Consider the following 16,236-nt stretch of genomic DNA (forward strand, 5'->3'; position numbering starts at 1 on the left):
ACTCGGAGCGGGTTCGCGAATCATTTTCTGAATGAGGCTTCGGAGCGCAGTTCGCAAATAATTTGATAAATTTCGGGACTCGGAGCGCGTATCGCGAATCATTTGCTTCAAATCGTGACTTCGGAGAACATATCGCGAATCTTTTGTGATTTCTTTTTTTACTAAACACTAAAAAACACCAAATTATAAGGGCAGTACAGTTAAAACAAACAAAAACAAAACAAAGGAAAAATAATGTAATAAATCTACACCTTAAGGAGACATATAGGCGTCTTTTGTACATGACAATTTATGTACCAAAAGTTGCCAAAAATGTTGCAGACTTGGAATGAGCCTCTGATGCCCAAACAGGTGTATACATAGTCAGCTCGGTGTGTTTTGAGGCGCAGCCGGACTTAGCGCAGTGCGCATGCGCTGTTCGCCATATTGCGCAGCAGGGTGTGAGATGGTGCGTCGAGACCATCGCGGCTACATTGTTTATTTTCGTTCCGCGCGGTGACTGTTTTTGCCCTTCTGTTAATAAAATATTGTGCCAAATCACGTCAAACAGAGTTCTCGCTCAAATGAAGAAGTCTTGCCGTCTGTCGTCGCTTTAAATCGTTGTAGATTTCAGCGGAGCGCGTTAGTCCGGCTGAAGTGTGTTCCGCGCGGTAGCCGCTAGCAAGATTCACATCAAAACCACCAAAACCGGACAGATAAAGACAGGTTCCTTTTCAGGAGACAAAACAGGTATGGTATTTTAATACCCTCTTTCACATTTACATGTGTTTTGTTTGTCTATATCGTAAGGTGAAGACTGAAGTAACCGCCGCTCTTGTGCTAACACGTAGCAGGTTATGCTAACACGTTGTTTACATTCACTTCAGCTCATTTATACCTCACTGTCACCACATTCATGAGTTCACGACACTTCTCCAAACGTATAAGACTTCGCAGCGTGTCTGAAATCAAGTGTGTGAAGGATTATTGTGCTGTGAGACGCTTTATCCAATTAAACTCTTTGTAAACAACATGTTTGTGCTGTCAATGTATTGATCAGATTCACTTTCAGCTCTAAAGATTTGTTTGGGTGCTTGTACTTAATTTAAACATCTGTAGGTATGTTCAGTTTGATGTGCAAGCACATTTAGCTTTAGTAGAACCAATACCTATTTAACTGATATTATAAACTGCGTTTTTATTTTATATATAGTGTTTATGTAATGTACATTTATATATATATATATATATATATATATATATATATATATATATATATATATATATATTTATGTTATATGTATATTTTACATATGAAGAATTTATCTGCAAAAAGGGATAACTTTTTTTTTTTTTTTTCCAAAAGCATGTTTTTATTGTGTTAGATGTATTTTTTTAGTTATAACTCAGCTTCAGTTTGAATGCACAATGAAAAAAAAATATTTTTGAAAATAGTTAAAAATTGAATTTTCTGTTTTTGCAAATAAACTCTTCATATATATTTTTTTTTATAAAATTGTATTTTTGTATCAATAATATTATATTGCGTTAATATAATTTCATGTTTAATTATTTAATTATAGATTTCATAATTTTTTCTCATCCATATTTGTTTTCTATGTATAAATATAATAAAAGCTTGTTTCTGCCACTGAATTAAAAATAAAAATTGTGACAATTCTGACTTTTTTTTTTTTTTTTTTTCCAATTTTGCAATTTTGTGATGTAAACCCACAGTTGTGCATTATAAAGTTAGAATTGCGTGATATAAACTTGATATAAAATGTCAGAATTGTGAGCCTACTGTTTTTCCCCTCTCAGAACTGGACTTTGTAACTCTTTATTTTGAGTTTATATCTTACAATTAAAAAAAAAAGTCAGAATTCAGAAATGCAAACTCTGAATTGCAAGAAAAAAGGCAGAATTGTGACTGGTTTTGTGCTCCAGGGTCACAGTTAACTTTTTATTTTTTATTCTGTGCATTTCGATATGTCAACTATATTTACATATTTCCTATAAAAGCATGCAGAATGATTGAGGAAAACCCCTTGATCGCTTCTTAACGTTTTCAATCTCAATCGTTCCGCAGGGGGCGTTTGGATGGACCCTTCACTGGCGCAGGTGTATTGCTGAAACAAGTTTGAGACGGCACACGGGAGCCTCTCGGAGGCCGATAACCAGCGCAGGATGTCCATCACAAACACGCCCACCAGTAACGACGCCTGTCTGAGCATCGTGCACAGTCTGATGTGTCACAGGCAGGGCGGCGAAAGTGAGACGTTTGCTAAACGAGCCATTGAGAGTCTGGTGAAGAAACTGAAGGAGAAGAAGGACGAGCTTGATTCGCTCATCACCGCCATCACCACCAACGGAGCTCATCCCAGCAAATGTGTGACCATACAGAGAACACTAGACGGCCGGCTGCAGGTGCGACTGGAGTGCTTCCACACTCCTCAGATCTGTATATATGTGTGTTTTGTGTCATTCTAAAGGGCTGTTTCTGTAACTCTCTTCTGCGTTCAGGTGGCTGGTCGTAAAGGATTCCCACATGTCATTTATGCACGGTTATGGCGATGGCCGGACCTTCATAAGAACGAATTGAAACATGTGAAGTACTGCCAGTTTGCCTTTGACCTGAAATGTGACAGCGTGTGCGTGAACCCCTACCATTACGAGAGAGTCGTGTCTCCAGGAATAGGTCTGTTGGATGTTTGTTTTAATTGCGTAAAGCTCGTTTATCATGGGTTTTATTTAATTCAACTCCCCTGTGTTTTCTTTTAGATTTATCTGGACTCACACTGTCAGGCTCTGGTGAGTGATCTTCTCTGAAAAAAGACTTTTACATAAAATATATATACACTACCATTCAAAAGTTTTTAAACAGTAAGTTTTTTAATAGAAGTCTGTTTTTCTCACCAAGCTTGCATTTATTTATTTATTAGCAAAGTGACTGTGTTAAGAACAATTTAAATACAAAGCACATAATTTCTAAAAAAAAAAAAAAAATTCCAAAGGGCCCAGATTATATATATGTGTATATATATGTGCATATGTGTGTATATGTATGTGTGTGTGTGTGTGTGTTTTATTAATTATTTAAGCTGTTAAAATGGAATCCAGAAAAATTATAACTGAAAACTCGGAATTTAAGAAAAAAAGATTTTGAGGAAAAGATTAATAAATATCTAAATAATATTTAAGAAATATTCAGATATTTTTTTATATGAAATAAATGTTTAATAAGTTGTTTCAAATTATGTAAGTTCCATGATTTCTGTTAATTGGACATGCGTTTTTGATTATTAAAATTCCAGAAAAATGTTATTAGGAAAAAAAAAGAATTAAACCATTCAAATGGAATAATAGAAATAATCAGAAAAAATAAAACAAAACCAAATTTGGTGGACATAAAACAGGATTTGAGAAAAAATAAAACACATTTCATAAGGATGTAAATGTATATACCTATTGTTAAAGTTGTAAAAAATTGCTGTTAAATTGTATACGTTTCATGGTTTCACTTAATTAGACATGTTTTATTAAAATTTAATAAAACCATTAAAATGGAATCACAATAGAAAACACAGAATTTGGTTAAAAAAAAGATTTTGAAAATAATATATATTTGAGATAATATTTAATAAATATCTAGATGATTCATATTTTAAAATAAACTTTTAATAAATAAAAACCAAGCCTGAATTTTTTAAAAAACCGAATTACATTTAAAACCAAGTCATACATTTTATTTTTCAGGTTTCTTTGATGAACAGAAAGTTTAGAAGAACAGCATTTATCTGAAATAGAAATCTTTTGTAACATAAATGTCTTTATTGTCACTTTTAATCAATTTTAAAGCATCCTTAAATAAAAGTATTTCTATAATTTCTTTCTAAATAAATAAAGACTCTGTAAATGATGTATAATGTTTCAAAATATTTTTACTTCAGCATATTAGAATGATTTCTGAAGGATCATGTGACACTGAAGACTGGAGTAATGATGCTGAAAATTCACCTTTGATCACAGAAATAAATTACATTTTAAAATATTCAAATAGAAAATAGCTATTTTAAATAGTGAGAATATTTCTAAATTGTACTGTTTTGGTGTACTTCGGATCAAATAAATGTAGGCGTGATATAATGTGCATGTCTGCATGATTGTTTCCAGGTCCGTCGGGTCTGATGGTGAAGGATGAGTATGATTATGATGGCCAGCAGTCTCTGCCCAGCACTGAGGGACACATGCAGACGATTCAACACCCTCCCTCCAGACCAGTGGCCCAGGAGCCCTTCAACACGCCCGCCATGCTCCCGCCAGCAGAGGGCAGCAGCTCGGCCTCCACCTCGGCCTTCTCCAGCATCGCGGTGGGATCCACAAGTACGACACACGTCACAGTCGCTCCCTCATATCCTTAAACGCATAGGCCATGCTGAAAAGCTTTCTCGTTTGTGGAGGCGTCATATTCTTCATTGGTGTTTAATAGGGCTGGGCGCTGTCACCGTACGGATTCTGCTGTAGCGCTTGCAACCTTACGTTATTTACACATCAGAATGACAAGGAAACAAAATACTGAGTGATGCACCATAATGAATTTCACATGGCTGAATTTCATTGCACTTCTCTAGATTATGATGTGTAACAATACCATAATATTAAATCGCTCGTACAGTCGCTCGCTTGCGGTGACGGCGCCCGGTCCTGGTGTTTAATGGTTTGTGCGTGTGTTGATGTGTGCATGCCGCCTCTCTCCCCAGCTCAGCCCAATAGCGTTCTCTCAGGAAGCCATAGCAGTGAGGGTTTGCTGCAGATTGCCTCTGGGACGGGGCAGGGCTCACAGCAGAATGGCTTCCCCCCCGGCCAGCCCTCCACGTACCATCACAGTAAGCCATCAGTGAACCTCCACCCAGCAGCTCCTCCTAGAGTCCGAAAGCTTTTCAGCATCTCCTGCATTCAGAGCTTGAGTAAATCTGATTCGTGACAGCACGTCCCGTGTCCGATGTGCGCTCTCTCTCTGCTTCTGTCCACAGATGCCACTTCCACCTGGACGAGGAACAGTAACTTCACCCCCACTGTGCCTCATCATCAGAACGGCCATCTTCAGCATCATCCGCCTATGGCTCATCCAGCGCACTACTGTGAGTGTCTCACCCCAGACGGAACATATCAGAGACATCTGACAGCTTTACAGACGCCATACTGGATGTGACCTTCCCCCTTCTCATATATAACATCTAACCCATGATGTTAGACTCAAAAGCATTGACTATATTGCGAGAAACTGAAATTCCAAGCACACAATTTCTAAAAAAACAAAACATTTCATAGGGCCCAGATATTGCAAAAACAAACAAACAAAAACTAATTAAGCTCATTTTATGAATTCAGTTATTTAGACATGCATTTTCTTAATTAAAATGTAATTAAATCAATAAAATTGAATCATTAAAACATAAAATAGAATTTGAGAAAAAATAAAACTCATTTCATATATATGTTTTTTGGTAAAGCTTTAAAAAAAATTTAAATTGTATTAAGTTTCATGGTTTCACTTAATTAGACATGTGTTTTGTTTATTACAATTTAATTAAACTATTAAAATGGAATCCAGAAAAATGACAATAGAAAAGACAGAATTTGGTTCCAAAAAAAGATTTTGAGAAAAACATTAATAAATAATAATATTTGATAGTCAGATATTTAATATTTTTCAAAAAAAAGTTTTAAGAAATTGTTTCAAATTGTGTTAGTTCCATGATTTCTATTAATTAGCCATGCTTTTTTATTATTAAAATTGAATGTAACTCTTAAAATAGTCCAGAAAAATCTAAAAAGGAATAATTGTAACACAACAATTTGGTGAACATAAAATAGGATTTGAGAAAAAATAAAACACATTTCATAAGGATCTAAGTAAATATGTAAATATAAAATATATATATATATATATATATTTTTTTTTAAGATTAAAAAAAAAGCAGTTAAATCGTATGTTTCATGGTTTCACTTAATTAGACGTGTTTTATTAAAATTTAATTTAACTAGTCCAGAAAAATTTCAATTGGAAAAATTTAAATTTCATTAAAACAATCAGAAAAATTAAAACAAAACAGAATTTGGTGAACATAAAACAGGATTTGAGAAAAAATAAAAAACACATTTCATAAGGATCTAAATATATATAAAAAAATGCTGTTAAATTGTCTAAGTTTCACGGTTTCACTTAATTAGATGTGTTTTGTTTATTCAGATTTAATTAAACCATTAAAATGGAAATCCAGAAAAATGACAACAGAAAACGCTGAATTTGTAAATTTGAAAAATAGTGTTTGAGAAAACATTTATAGATATTTAAATAATAATAATATTTAATAAATAAAATTAAACCATTACAATGGAATCATTAAAACAATCAGAAAAATTAAAACAAAACATATTTTCTTACATTTTACAAGTTGATATCTATGATATTATATTTACCATGATATCTGTTAACTAGACATGCTTTTTGATTATTAAAATTGGAGTAAAACAGGAAAAGTGTAATTAAACCATTAAAAAAGATTTTGAGAAAGATAAATACGTTTTTTATGAATATTTAAATAATAATAATGATAATATTTAATGAATATTCACTTACGTATTATTTTTAATAAATTTTTAATGAATTGTTTTTAAATGTATTAGTTCAATGATTTCAATTAATTAGACATGCTTTTTGATTGTTAAAATGTAACTATTAAAATGGGTTTCAGGGGAAAAAAAAATAATAAAACATAAAAAAAAAATGAAATAGAATTTAGGAAAAACAAAATACATTTTATAGAACTTTTAATAATCACCACCCATCATAGGAAGAAAACTAAGAACATTATTTATCATGTTCAGTGTATAGGTTTTTCCAGAATCAGCACAATAATTTGTTTATTGTCTGTCTATAAACACATTATTATTGTACCAGCAAAATCCAACATACACTGATATGCTAGTACATAAACCAATTTCACATGTGTAAATAGAGACAACATGTACTCTTTTATTATCAGCAATACAAAAATAAATACATATATGTATATATTGAATAAACCATGTCTTGATTATTTTAATAGAACATGTGCCACAGAATGTTTGATTAAAACAATCTGAGATGCATGATTTATTTTGAGATGATATGGGTTTAGTCACACAGGATTCATTTCATTTGTGCAGATCTTCAAGTCTTTGGTTTGTCCTGTGTATTGTGCAGTCCCGTAGAAAACCATTTGCAGTGCATCTGTTTACACAGTCTGTGTGATTTTCTCCTCAGGGCCAGTTCACAACGAAATCGCGTTTCAGCCACCGATATCCAACCACCCTGGTAAGAGTCTCATTATGTTAAAATCTCGTTTCGGTGGCGTTCAGATGTCTTACGATCTGCTGATCTCGGGCAGCTCCTGAGTACTGGTGCTCCATCGCTTATTTCGAGATGGACGTTCAAGTGGGCGAGACCTTTAAAGTTCCCTCCTCCTGTCCCATCGTGACCGTGGACGGATACGTGGACCCGTCCGGAGGAGATCGCTTCTGCCTCGGCCAGCTCAGCAACGTCCACAGAACGGAGGCCATCGAGAGGGCGAGGTACAGCCGTCACAGTAATCATCATTAAACTCATCGTTATTGGGCTTGATCTGATTTGTTGCGTGCCTGTTTCCAGACTGCACATCGGGAAGGGCGTCCAGCTGGAATGTAAAGGAGAGGGGGATGTTTGGGTTCGCTGTCTTAGCGATCACGCCGTCTTCGTCCAGAGCTACTACTTGGACCGAGAGGCCGGCCGCGCTCCTGGAGACGCTGTGCACAAGATTTACCCCAGTGCATACATCAAGGTTAGAACGAGAGTCACGTCTGTCTTTAACCTTGACAGAAAGATTTAGGATTGTAAGAGTTGAAAGAATGACCAAAAAATACTTGGGATAAATAGAAGTATTTTCACTGCTATAAAAAAAGAAAGAGACTCAACTTGAGGCAGCTAAGTTCAGGACTTCAGATTTGATTATGCTTAATTTTTTTTGTTTCTTAAAATTATAAAAAAAGTAATTGTAACATTTTTAAACTCAAAATTTATCTAAATTCTTACTTTTTTCCTCAATTGCGTCATATAAAAGTTTACAACTTTTAGAATTATGTTTATATTTTTACTCTGGTCAGAATTTATGAATTCATAAAAAGAAATTTAGTGTAATTTAGGTGCTATTATAGTTTTCATTAATACTTACATTTTCTTTTTTTTCCTGACATATGAGTTTAGATCTTGGAGTTTTTTATTTTTTTTTTTTTAATTGACAGAATTATTAAAAAAAAAATGCAAGTTTTTATCTCAAGTCTCATTTTTTGGTAATTTTTTTGGTAAATGTATTTATCTCTCAATTCTGACTTTTTCCTCAAAATTGCATGTTAGAAGTTTACAGCTTGTATTTTTTTTCTTGGAATTCTGAGTCAACATCTTGCAATTTTTACTTTTTCCCCCCTTGGAATCCTGATTGGAGATCTTTTTTTTTTTTTCTTTTTTTCTCCCTTTTTTCCCCCCTTTATTTTTTTCTTTTTCAGAAATATGAGTTTATCCTGCAATTTTTTTTTTTCTTGGAATTCTTAGTTTAAATATTGCAATTTTTACTTTATTTATTTATTTGTCATCTTGCAATTCTGATTTGAGATCATTCTTAATTTTTCCTTCAGATTTGCGTGTTAAAGAAGTTTACTACTTGCATTTTTTTTTTCTCAGAATCCTGATCTTTTTTTTTTTTTTCACAACCTTTTATAATAATTTACATCTTGCCACTTTTCTTTTTTTCTTAGAAATATGAGAAGATATATTTGGGAATTTTCACTGCTGTAAAAAAATCAGAAGTTCAGAACTCAACTTGAAGCAACCAAGTCCAGGACTTCAGATTTGATTATGCTTAATTTATAAAAGGAAATTTAGTGAAATTGAGATGCTATTATAGTTTTTATTAATATTTTATTTTTTTGTATATATTTTCTTTTTTTATTATTCTAAATTTGAGTCATTTTGTATGTTTTTGTCATTGTTATTATTTTTATTTAATTCATTATTTTTGTAAATGTATGTATATAGTTTTTATTTTTATTTCTTCAGTGCATGAAGTTGCACTAAAGTTTCAAGTTGCAAAATGACCAGCTGAAATAAAATAAGTTCAAGCTGCATTAGCGTGTCAACTGAGCTCCTGTTTCTGTCCGGCAGGTGTTTGATCTGCGTCAGTGTCACAGGCAGATGCAGCAGCAGGCGGCGACGGCACAGGCGGCGGCGGCCGCTCAAGCAGCAGCGGTGGCGGGAAACATCCCCCGGCCCCGGATCCGTGGGAGGAATCGCACCTGCTATCAGTAAGTGTTCTACACTCCAGAACTGCACTTTAAGTTTGCCATAATTGGAAATTTGATCAAACAGCCTTATATCTGCAAACCCGTCGCATAATACGTGAAATTATATCTGAAGGCAAATGACTATCTAATTTTGATGGCATTGATTTTTACCTTCATATAATTCCTAATAAAGTTGTTTTGAAACACAACACTGCTTTGTTTACAGGGGTAACCACTGTATTCCTGCTTTTCCTTTTTGCATTTTCATTCAGTCAGTCTGCTGTTTTTTTTTTTTTTTTTATGTAAAGACCAATTATGTATAACAAACACTCATTTATTAGGCTGATATGTGAGGTTTATCATTTTATGAAACTTTGTTTTTGTCTTATTTGAACTGTAAAGTTGTTTTAAATAGCAGATGTTAAGGTAATTTTATAGTTCAGGATGTTAGCATAGACATTGGAGACATTGGAGTTTAAAACTCAGTTGCTACCAAAACAATCTGTATTTGTTTATTTGTACATTAATACCAGAATTTTCTAGAATGTTTTCTAGAATGTATTATGCATAAAAAGCTTGTTTCTGTCACGAGAATAAAAAATAAAAGTAATTGTGACTTTAAATTTTACTTTTTCTTGCAGTTGCGAGATTATTTCTCACAATTGCAAGTTATACATTTCAAATTGTTCAAATTCAAAACATGAAATTCTCATTTTTTGTTAAACTCTGAATTTCTCTCTCTCAATTCTGACGTTTTCCTAAGAATTGCATGTTATAAAAGTTTGTCTTGTTTTTGTACTGCCCCCCTCAGAATTCTGATTTTGTATGTCATTTCTTCTTTTTATTTTTTCTAATTATGAGTTGATCTTTTTTCTTGGAATTCTTAGTTTACATCTTGCATTTATTTTATTTTATTTATTTTTTTATTTTTTTACCTTTTTCCCCCTCAAAATTGAGTTTACATCTTCCATTTGTTTTTTTTTGTGCTTCTGACAGAATTATAATTTATATTATATTTAATTTATAAATTTATATATAATTTATAAATATTATTCTTCTCACTCATTTTTTTTTTAAACTGTGAATTATTAAATCTGAATTGCAGGATTTCATAGTATTAAAGTTTACATCTTTACGTTAAAGTTTCTTTTTTTTTTTCTTAGAATTCTTAGTTAAGATAATGTAATTTTTTATTTTTTTTTTTAACTTTTTTTTTTTTCTCCCTTGGAATTTTGATTTTGTCTTTTTATTTATTTATTTTTATATCTTGCAATTTTAACTTCTTTTCTTGGAATTCTTAGTTTTTTTTTTTTTTTTTTCTTCTGACAGAATTATAAAACAGTAATTTTTCTCGCAGTTGCATGTTATAAAAGTTTACATCTTGCATGTTTTACATTAACATCTTGTGATTTTTTTTTTTTTTTTTTTTTTTTTTTTTTTTTTCCCTTGGAATTCTGATTTTCTCCTTTTTTTTGTTCTTTTATTTTTCAGAATTCTGTTTTGTTCTGCAGTTTACATCTTGTGATTTTTTTTTTTTTTTTTTTTTTTTTTTTTTTTTTACTTTTTTTTTTAATGATTTTTATATTCCAGTCGTTGTTTTTTTTTTGTTGTTGTTTCCAACACAGAATTATTTAAAAACTCATTTAAACTTTCTCTCACACACATTTTCTGTCTCACATTTAATTTTGTTTGTTTTTTTTGTAAATTATGAATTAATCAGTCAATTCTGACTTTTTTCTCAGAATTGCATGTTAGAAAAGTTCATGTCTCGCTATTTTTTTTTTAGTAGAGTAGAGTTTCATACAATTCTGACTTTTTCCTCAAAATTGTGAGAGAGAGAAACTCAGAATTGTAAGGAAAAAGTAAGAATTGTCCCAAGTTGCAATAACCATTTTTTTAATTGCATAGCGGAAACAAGCTTCTATAGTTCTGAATGTGTTTTGGTATAAAGTGTGATTATCGTGGATTCACCCCATATCAATCATTCATGTAGGTTTATCAGCGGCCGCTGGAATCGGTGTGGACGACCTCCGTCGGCTCTGCATCCTGCGCATGAGTTTCGTGAAGGGCTGGGGTCCCGATTACCCGCGGCAGAGCATCAAAGAGACGCCCTGCTGGATCGAGATCCACCTGCACCGCGCACTGCAGCTGCTGGACGAGGTTCTGCACACCATGCCCATCGCCGACCCCACGCCGCTGGACTGAGGTCGCCCGCGCACGCCGGACCGACGGCAACCACACAAACCCAGTACCGCCGAACTGTGCGAATGATGCAGAGAGACCAACGGGGTTCAGAGGCTGCGTTTACTTCATTTGCGTCTTTTGTTTTTGCCCGTGTTGCTTTTGTTCAGATTACATTCAGAGCTTGAAGTGCACAGGACCCAGTGTTATAGTAACCAGTATCTGATCATCTAAAGCTTCAGAAGTGTTTTGCATGAAGATGATGTGCGGTTGCCAGCTCTGCAAAGGTGCATGCTGGGATTCAGTCAAGAGCTGTTTAAATGAATTCGTTCCCAGACATTTGCTTCATGCTGTTGCAGTAGAGTTTCCATCATGTCTAAACAATGTCATTTTCAATCAGACTCGTCTTTTTTTTTCCCACTTTGTTTTGCTCGTCATCTCTTAATGCAAACCAGAGTCTCTCAGCCTGAACATTTCAAAGCCGTGCGCAGTGGTCTGGAAGTACATCGGCTGATGTTTACCTGAAAATCATGTAGCATTTCCTTTTTTTGAGTTGCAGTGTTTGGGTTTAAGTGGTTTGGACTCGCATTCATATTAGCATGTACAGAAGACATGCATTTTCTTTTGAGCTTCTCACTAGCAGCTAATTGGCTTGTTGACTTCTCTTTTTTTTTTGGCAAGTTCCTTGCCACCTACTGTTAACCATCATAGACGTGTAACGGTTAGTCTAAACTCATACGTGCACGAGCAATAACATCCGGTTTCTTCTGAATGCTTTTTTTTTTTTTCTTTTAGCCATGTATTTGTTCTAGCACTTTATGTCTGTTTCTTTTTCTTTCCATCTTTCAGTTTCTCTTCTTTGCAGCCTGTGAATAAAAATGCAGCTCTTTTACAGAAAAAAACGAATTGGATTCAGTACTAGGATGTTTGGTTTACAGGAAAAGTTCCGACAAAACATGAAAATGTGCTCAACCTCAGGCCATCTGAGATTAGGATGAGTTTGTTTCTTCATCAGATTTGTAGAAATGTGTCATTCCATCACTTGCTCACCAATGGAAGTGAATGGGTGCCGTCAGAATGGGAGTCCAAACAGCTGATAAAAACATCACAAGTAATCCACACGACTCTGGTCCATCAGTTGATCTGTGCAGATTTCTCTCCTGATTCAGACCAGACCACTTTTTCGCTGGAGGAAGTGTTATTGTGGACTTAAAGTTAAAATGTCTTAATGATGGATTTGTTTGAGCTTTTTTCTTCTCAAGATGTTAACTGATGGACTGGAGTGGTGTGGATTGTGATGTTTTCATCAGCTGTTTGGACTCTCATTCTGACGGCACCCATTCACATCCATTGGTGAAGAAAATCTGATGAAGAAACAAACTCATCTGTATCTCGGATGGGCTTTGAGAGCGCATTTTAATTTTCGGGTGAACTGTTCCTTTAATGCATTAGTGGTTTAATGCAGTTTTACCGGTCAAAGGTCACAAGGGCTCCATTTGATTTTTCTCTAAAGATCCTTTCATGGGAAACTGATGAATTAACACTTTTATACCATTAATCTCTCTGTTTTTTAGAGCGCACATCATGTTCCCCTGATGCCTGAGAATATCAGTTATTCATATAATAAATGGCGGTCGTGTGTGGATATGAGATGAACTGGAACGGTGTGTTTTGATGTGAACATTGAAAGCCATATGAAATGAACATTATGGGAAAAATAAGATGTCAGTATTACCCAGAGCTTGTGTTTTCTCTATAAAATGACAGACTTACTCTTGAGATGTCGTACAGCGGCAATTTAGACAATCATGTCAGCCTTGCATGTCTTGGAGTAAGATTAGATGACAGATCAATACGTTCTCTTGAGCCTGATTTCATATTCTGTTTGAAAAGAAACAGGAAAGTTCTGAACAAGAAAGAGAGCGCTTGTGAGAGCATCTCCTCAAATAACTCATACTTTTAGCAATTTATCAAATACAGTATAATATGAAATTGATTTTGAAGTCTTGTGTATTTCATATTTGTTCATCTTCACAGAAATGCGTTTATGCACTTATGCTTTTTACATCAGAGCGAATTCTCAGAGTCTTTTTTTTAAAAAGCAACATAAAACAAAAATATTGCAACCCGATTGTAAGTTAAAGTATATTTTGATTTTATCCATCAGTAATTAATTTGATCCTTAACATTTTGTTAGAAGAAAGGCTGAAATACCAGTCACCTGTTACTAGTTTCAAAATTTTAATGAAAAGTTATAAACAGAACTTATTTTTTTATTTGTAATAATGTGCGCTGATGGAAAAATCACAATGGAAAATATACTAAGAAAATATTTACTAAAGTAAGTTTCTTAGACATTCTTTGGATAATGTTAGCATTTGAAGTAAATCAGACTCTGTTTTTGGCTTTTTATTCCTTTGTCTTATCTTTATCTTACTTGGACAGGACAGTGGAGAGATGACAGAAAAGTATTTGGTTGAGAGAGGGGAGCTGGAACGGCACACTGCGTCGAGAGGGGACTCGAACTCGGGTCGGCCTGAGCGCAATTGCTGATAAGAAGTTGGTTTTAACAACTCACCACAATATGTATAATGAAACAAAATCTTCATATATTACATATTCATTTATTGTGAAAAAGTTTTGTAACGACACAATCTAATTAATTTCTTCAAATGCTAGCTAATCCACACAATATGAAATACAATTAGCATTACTATTTAGCGTTTAATTTAAAATTTCTGCTATTCAGTATAATTTGCGTATTTTTTGCGTAGTTTGTGCGTCTCCACGTAAGCAGTGACGCACTTCTCCATATTAATATGCATGTAGTGGGCGTGGCCTGCCACTTTAACAGGTTGTGGCTCGTTAAGAAACGTCTGTCGGCTGAGCTACAAACATCAAGGCCTCCTTCATTGAGGTAAAACACTTAAAGTTAACTGAAATTAAGCAGTGATGTACCTCTCGACGAAAATACTAAGATCTGAAGAGACTACATTATATTCTATATATTTAAGATGGTTAATTCAGATTAATTGAGTCCTTTTTAAACGTTTTAAAAGTCGTGAGACATTACACGTTTGCTAGTCTTCATAATGTGCTTCCTGTTTACTTTTAGGAAACTTTAATTAACCTTAAAACAAACGCCACTGATGAATCTGTCGTGAGGTAAAAGTGACTCGCCTCAGAAATTCGCGCCATTTCTGTCAGACGCGCGCCCGCCATTAAAAAATAAGTTCGGTGACATTTTCATCGTAAAATTTATACAGTCAGGTAAATAAAAACAAATCGACATCTTTTAACCTTAATTTGAAACTGGGCGCTCATCATCAATAATATAGATATACATGAATCGTAAATATTCGAATATATGGGCCACTGAAGTTGGAAACGTCTTAAAAAAAAAAAAGCCTTTATTCACAAATGTTGTATGTATGTAAACTGTATAATATCCAAGTTACACATTTCTAGTAATTGTGCAGTTAATTCTCATATTGTATTTTCAGAAAATTTTGGAATATTTGTGCTCTTCCCAAAGTTTTCACTACCAAAACTAATATATAATAGTAATATATAATTTAATTAGAAGGGTTATGTTGATCTGTTAACATTTTGCTTACATGTACATTGCAAATATATACGTTTTGCTATTTTATAAACATTTTTTTCAGAGGTAAATCAATAACAAAGACAATTTTAACAATATTTCAAGTGTGATTTATGAGATTTGTATTTTGAATTCAGTTTTTTTTGTAAAAGGCAAAAAGTTGGTCATGCTGATTTAAAAATTAAGGATTCATTAGTTTGAATATACACTGAACCAAAAACTACTAAAACATCTTAGTTGATAATCCAGTATATTTTATTTTTGACAAAAACATACCATGTTTCTGGTAGCTAAAACATTACTAAAACATATTGAAATTGAATAACTGTACTTAAATTTTGTTTATTTTCTCCCAAATAAAGGATTATGTGTTCCATTTTGTCACTACTGAAACAATTATGACATGTTTTGGTGTTGACTGTTACGGTAGTGACAATTATATGGGATAACACCCAAAAAGCAAAGATTGTTTTGGTAGTTAGGTACTTTTGAAGCTAGCTCAAAGATGCTAATCAGCACATGGTTACCTAGCACAGTTCTGAACAGTTGTACACGTATAAAAAACTAAATGTTGTGGATTAACTTCTCAAAAAGTGTTTAATTATAGAAAAATGCTATTTGGTAGTGACATTCTTTAAAGTAACAGAGATGTTTTTTTAATACTTTTGAACACATTTACCTATATATATATATATATATATATATATATATATATATATATATATATATATATATTATTAATATATTTTTAAACACAACAATGGAATAAAATGCAAAAATTAATTCAGCATCATTTTCATAAAGTGAAATTTAGGGGTTGGGGTTTGGGATAGCCACCTCCCAATTGAAAGTACCCAATAAATGATGCTTTTATATGTATTAAGCTTACTAATATTTTAAATATTATTGTGGGTTTCAATAGATAATAAAATGAACTTTGTAAACATCTGAGATTTGAATACTTAAGTGCTTTTTGGTTTTAGGACAGCAGTTTTTGCACCAGTTTTGTAGAACGACCCATATATTGTCCTGGTTTTACGCAAAATATTGAGGCAACTATTTGCATTCATCTTTTGAGTGTTTTGAACTGTGTTTGACCAATTAGACACTCTTAA

The 16,236-nt window shown here is 33.3% G+C and overlaps 1 protein-coding gene across 1 annotated transcript; it reads left to right on the top strand.

The window, feature by feature from the left end:
• Positions 1–404: 404 nt before the first annotated feature.
• On the top strand, positions 405–13,513 carry smad4a (SMAD family member 4a). The gene is made up of 12 exons (XM_051120576.1): positions 405–729; positions 2,069–2,406; positions 2,503–2,677; positions 2,761–2,790; positions 4,153–4,362; positions 4,740–4,865; positions 5,013–5,120; positions 7,289–7,339; positions 7,413–7,596; positions 7,673–7,841; positions 9,218–9,357; positions 11,330–13,513. Exons 2-12 carry the CDS (start codon positions 2,167–2,169, stop codon positions 11,703–11,705), a joined length of 1,809 nt encoding a protein of 602 aa, XP_050976533.1. The 5' UTR covers positions 405–729; positions 2,069–2,166; the 3' UTR covers positions 11,706–13,513.
• The last annotated feature ends 2,723 nt before the right edge of the window (positions 13,514–16,236 follow it).

This window comes from Labeo rohita, chromosome 10 (genome assembly GCF_022985175.1).
Source record: "Labeo rohita strain BAU-BD-2019 chromosome 10, IGBB_LRoh.1.0, whole genome shotgun sequence".
NCBI classification, from domain to species: Eukaryota; Metazoa; Chordata; class Actinopteri; order Cypriniformes; family Cyprinidae; genus Labeo; species Labeo rohita.